Source organism: Durio zibethinus, chromosome 9, assembly GCF_047325235.1.
Source record: "Durio zibethinus cultivar Kanyao isolate XHJ-2024 chromosome 9, ASM4732523v1, whole genome shotgun sequence".
NCBI lineage: Eukaryota > Viridiplantae > Streptophyta > Magnoliopsida > Malvales > Malvaceae > Durio > Durio zibethinus.
Window position 1 is genome coordinate 3,827,614 of NC_143170.1, and position 6,025 is coordinate 3,833,638.

At 35.0% G+C, this 6,025-nt stretch overlaps 1 protein-coding gene across 1 annotated transcript; it reads left to right on the forward strand.

Annotated features, from left to right (window-relative positions):
- Window positions 1-1,546: 1,546 nt before the first annotated feature.
- LOC111307291 (protein trichome birefringence-like 23) lies at window positions 1,547-5,525 on the forward strand. Its single transcript, XM_022905310.2, has 3 exons — window positions 1,547-2,013; window positions 2,546-2,835; window positions 4,419-5,525. The coding sequence occupies exons 1-3, from the start codon at window positions 1,785-1,787 to the stop codon at window positions 5,190-5,192; spliced, it is 1,293 nt and encodes a 430-aa protein (XP_022761045.1). The 5' UTR covers window positions 1,547-1,784; the 3' UTR covers window positions 5,193-5,525.
- Window positions 5,526-6,025: the final 500 nt, after the last annotated feature.

Sequence of the window (6,025 nt, forward strand, 5' to 3'; positions counted from 1 at the left end):
CAACCATCATAAATGATCTGGTGAGGCCCCAGTGATATTTCATGTAGTAAATGAATCATAGTTACTCATTCAGGACATTTTGAGCTCTTGGCAGCTTGTTTACAATCAGAACCGTAGTGTTACTAATATGGTAGAATGTTTGGATTTTGCCTTTGGGCATACAAGTTTTGGCTAAGATAGTAAAAGGATGAATTGTCCATTTCCTTTTAAATGTTAGGTAAAACTTGTAGGAAAGGTTTTTCACATCAAACTTGCCCTTCAATGGTAATGGCTTAGAGCAGAACAAGATTCTCAGTTGTTTTCTTGCATGCATCCCACAGATTAAATGAATTTATTGATTCATTCAAAAGATAGGAAGGGAAGAGGTCAATGTCAAAAATAAATGAAAAAAAGATAGTATGACAGATGGGGTGGAACCTTGAAGCGACCTCTTCTTTATTGTATTCTATTCTCTGACACCTATTCGCAACTGCTACAAGCTTTTTTATGGATATAACTCATCTAACTTTCAGGGTAGGTATTGAAATTCTCGCTATCAGCCACGAGAACTAGCCTGGCCATTACCGCAAAATTGGTAAACCAGGGAATATTACTGCAAATGTGTACAACAATCTGCTGTTAAGGTCTCTTGTTGGATCTCAATGCTACAAATAAATAAATAAAAAGGAAGAGAGAATTACCACTTTTGTAAACAATGTTTGCCGACAGATCAAAACACTTCCTTTTTTTTTTTAATGAATAGAAAATAGAAAACACTGTTCTTTTTGCTAAAATATTGGTTTGTTCTATCCAGGAACTACTAAGATTTTACCAAAAGATTGAAATTTGCCAGCAAATATAACCAGAAGAAAGTGAAAAAGGCAAATTCAATAACTTAAAGTTCTTAACCAAAAACAAAGATTTTTGTTCCCCGTGTTCTTGCATTTGACAAAAAGGATCCAGTTCTTAGGATGTTTGAATAAAGTCTAGGTTTAAATCATGTCAAAGAACATGAATGTTTTTAGGATGTTTTCGTTGTGCCATTATAAAATGTATGCAAAAAACAAAGACAAACATCCTTGTTCATTAATCACAGAAGAATTTCTTTCTAAAGAATGACATCATATATTCATATTAAAATAGCTAGTTTATTGAAACATCCTCGTATAAGCATTAACTATCAACCTGTTATTTTTCTATGTTGCTCTATTAGCCTTTGCTTTTTTAACCTATCTTTTATGAAGGGTAGGTTAACTTTCTTTGAACATTAACTTAATCCATACTTCATTTTATTTTTTAATTAATACATAGGTAGTAATAATCACTTCCTTTTTTGTTTGGATATTTGAGATTGAATCATAATTACAGTAATAATTAATAGTAATAATCAATTTTTTTAATATTCAAGATTATCAAATTAAATCATAATATGAAATTAAAAATATAATATTTTATCAACCCATCATGTTCTTATTTGCCCTTAAAAATATATCATTGACCAGTAATCCAACTGTCCTAGCGGCCACCTGCCAAATATAAATAAGATAAAACAAAGTTAACAAAGATTAATAATTACTTAATAATTGAAAACAAAGCAAAAAGAAAACCAATCTACCAAATAAAAAAACTTTAATATCCGTAATATAACCATGTAATAAAGGAGAAAATCCAATGTCGGTAACCTGTATTCCCTGCTCGATAATTGGATTTTGATTCACTACCCAAATTTAGAGAAGCACCCAAAGAAGTGCCGGCCATTTCAGTTTCCCGAAACAAAACAAAGCGGGAAAAGGGGGAAAAAAAAAATGAGAATGAAATGGAAGTCATGGTCTCTGAACAAGCATCATCACTTGCTTGTAAAGTTTGCAGTTGCCATATTCTTAGTGGGTCTTGCTTTTAGGCTCTTCGTTGCTCGTTCTAAAGGATTTGCATCTGATTCAGAATCCCCTGTGTTAGAGGAAGAGCATGTTCAAAAGCCAGACTTGAAACCTCCCCCTGTTGAAATACCTGACAATGAAGATCAGGTACCTCTAGGTAACTCAATATGGATCTTCCCTGTGTTGGTTTTTTTTTTTTTTTTTTGTATTCTTTCTTTTCATTGACATAGAATCAGCTGTATGTAGAGTTGGTATTCTGAGATTTGCTGATCTACTATTTAAAATATTGTTTTTGATTACAAAGATTGAAAATTTTTTATGGGTATCTTCTAAGTTGATTTATGTTCGTGTAGAATGCTGGGATTTTGGTGGACTTGTTCTGATTATTGACTAACTGTAATTTTACATTAATTGATTGATGCTTTTACCTACTTTGTTTCCACAATTTTAGTGTCTATAATTTGTGAATAACTGGTGCTGATTGTTGATGAAACTGTCCTTTTTGTGGGATTGATTGATGGAGCTTCTTGTTAGTATTGTGATACTGCATTTCTTTAGTTGATTGATATTGCCATACATAATTAAATTGCCACTATTGCTTTTGTTATTGATATCTCACATACAAGATTTTGTTGATTCTTTTGGTTTTAATGTTTTGGCTTAACCGTTTAAACTTATGGTTGCACCAGATATTGTTACAGAAAAGTGTGATCTCTTTACAGGGGATTGGATTCCCAATCCCTCAGGGCCGACTTACACCAACAAGAGCTGCCCCTTGATAGAAGGTCATCAAAATTGTATGAGGAATGGCCGCCCTGATTCTGGATATCTATACTGGAAGTGGAAGCCGCATGACTGTCAGTTATCTCAATTTAATGCAAAGAGATTTCTTAAGTTGATGAGAAATAAAGCATGGGCTTTGATTGGTGATTCCATATCTCGCAACCATGTGCAGTCATTGCTTTGCATGCTTTCAACAGTATGTGTTTCGATAGTAATAGCAATTTTTAACACTGTCTTTGGGTGATATGGTTATCTGCATGCTTGTTATGCTAGTAGATTTCTTCCACAAGTAGATGGATAAGATCAAGATTAGTCCTCTTTTTCCCTCTCAGAAGGAAATAGATGAAACCAGTTATGTTAGGTTTCATGAAGGGAAAAGAGAATATTGGCTAGCAAAGCTACTTTGTTATCAAAGCCAGGTTTTGATCATGGGACCTGTCCTTATTGGCTGACCATGCTTATGCTGGCCACTCTGATCTGTTGGTTTTATAGTGACAAACATTTCTAACTAGTTCAGCTAAATAATGAGGAGTTTATCTTAGTGTAGAAACTATTTAGCGTTTGCTAGTGTTTGTAACACTTTTCCCTCTACAACCTATTTTAATTTGACAGGATTATCATTTGATTTTGTGGCTAAGCTAATTCAGTTCGTCGTTGCTCTTGTGTTAACTGCATCTGTAATCCTATGTAGTTTTTTGGTTATCATTTCCTCAATAGTTGATATGCTGGCTTGGTAACTAATGTAACGAACTTAAATGCTAGGCTTGTATGAATGATGACTCTTGCACTTTGATGTTAAATTAGAAAGATCGGGAAATTTGGGGATTTTGTTGAATCCTGTGAAGTGTTTGCTCTGCATTTTCTAAGGGTTGCATGTTAAAGATTTCGCAAATACTGTGCATCAACATGCTTATGTGCTTTTTTTGTTGTTGATTGTATCTGATATTACTGAATCACTCGTGCTGATAAACATCAGCATTCTATTATGCTCAGATAGCTGATACACAAGACACTAGCACAAAACATTCTGCGAAAAACATTGTCACTAAGCAAGACCTTGATATTTTCTCACTTATGTATCCTTTTTTTTAAAGGATTGAGCTTCACTAGTGCTGTTCTTGGTACTTGGTAGCTGATAACCCTGTCATATTTCTTGCTCTTTTAGTTGCTTTGCTATGTTCTGTAAGTTTGTTGAGTCAAATGGGATGGTCATCTAGAAAAATGCTGGATCAAGTAAGCATATAAAGGCAAAGACCTGATTGCGGGAATACGGAAATCACTTTGGGGGTTGATAAAATGGCTGATTTATTGGGCCTTAGTTTGCAATCTTTTACCTGAGGTTTTGATTACATCAGCATATGTTTTAAGATCTATTATCGACTCCCAATAGTTGTGGAGTTGCTAAAGCAAGAAGCTTTTCATCGATACTTATATATAAAAGAAAAAAAGATTCATTTTGTCATTATAATGAGTTTTATAGGAAAAGTGCAGTCCACATGGCCGTTGTTTCGACTTAACTTCTATATCTATTATCTTTCCTGAATAAGCACCTGAAATCTTATGCTGTATTACTTTCTGATTTGTTTTGTGATGTTTATGACTTTAGTGGCCTAGCAATTTATTCTATATTTAACAGTGAACAGAGAATTATTCTGCTATTCTTACCTGTCATCGAACAATTGTATATTGTCTATGGTGGTCAGTAAAACTATCTCTCTTGTTCATAACGTGTTGTTTTATTGTTGGGTTATTAATGATGTTTATCCGTAAAACATTCAGGTTGAACGACCTGTTGAAGTTTACCATGATGAGGAGTACAAATCAAAGAGATGGCACTTCCCGTCATACAATTTCACAATATCAAATATTTGGTCTCCTTTTCTTGTAAAGGCTGCTATTTTTGAAGATAACAACGGTGTTTCTACAGCTGAAGTTCAGCTGCATCTGGACAAACTTGATAAGACATGGACAGATGTCTACCAGAGCTTAGATTACATGATAATCTCGACTGGAAAATGGTTTCTCAAGGCTGCAATCTACCATGAGAATGACACCTTAGTTGGCTGCCATATATGTCCAGGAAAAAACCTGACAGAATTAGGATTTGTCTATGCTTACAACAAAACCCTCCACTATGTTATGGACTTCATTGCTGCATCAAAGCATAAGGGTTTGATCTTTTTTAGGACGTCCACGCCAGATCACTTTGAGAATGGGGAATGGCATAATGGAGGGACTTGTCCGAAGATAACACCAGCTAAAGAAGGAGAGATTGAATTAAAGGACTTGAACAAAATTCTACGTAACATTGAATTGGAAGAGTTTGAGAAAGCATCAGCAAAAGCTGCTGATAATGAGGTGAATCTTAAGCTTCTTGACTTCACAAATCTCTTATTATCGAGGCCTGATGGACACCCAGGTCCATACCGTCAGTTTCAGCCGTTTGCAGAGAACAAAACAGCAGTCGTTCAGAATGACTGTCTACATTGGTGTTTACCTGGACCGATGGACTTTTGGAATGATGTGATCATGGAGATGGTGGTTAATGGTTGATTAAAAAAAAAAATCTCCTGAGATTTGTTGGAGGTTGGTTTGTCTTAGCGATTTTGACAAATTGCGAACCTGAGGTGATGCTTTTTCATAGCTATTAGATGAACCATGGCATTTTACCTTATTGAATGTTAGTGGTTCCTCTGTTTTCGTCCGCTGATTCTTTCACCTTTCTCTGGATCATACAAGGATTAATAGATAGGAACAGAATTCATGAATAGAAATAGTAATACTTGTTTGTAATCCATGCATTAGCAATAGTAACTTTCGATTCTTAAAATTCAATGATTGACTGTTGCTGTATACATAATTTGAGAACTTGTACTCGTTGCATTAGCCTGGACAATCTCCACGTTCATTGAAAACGAATCAAATTGTCCAAAAACTTTGGCTAATTTTTTGTCCCAGAATTCTACATTTTCAACCTCAAATCTGCATTTCACAAACCAGGGATTAGGTGGTCTCTTATTACTTCCTTAATGGAGGCTCTTTCTGGGGATTGTTCATAATAAGCCAAACAATCCCTTTCAATGGTCAAAATATTTTAAACCTGGACACACCGCCTCTCTTATGAATTCGAAAAATCAGACCGTTGCGCCGCCCCCTCACCCCCCGCTCTTCCTCTCAACTAGCCCATTCATATCTCAAGAAACCCTTTGTCTCTCAATTTTTCTTCACATAAAGCTTAGATGAGGCATAGTTATTTGCCTTAATTGATTTGAGTGTGTATGAACAACCCAGATTATTGTAACTTTTGTTGGGTTAAAGTCAATAGAGGAAACGCAAATAGTACATAAAACCTTGTTACAAGTCAGCCTTAAGTTCCCTATTCCGAA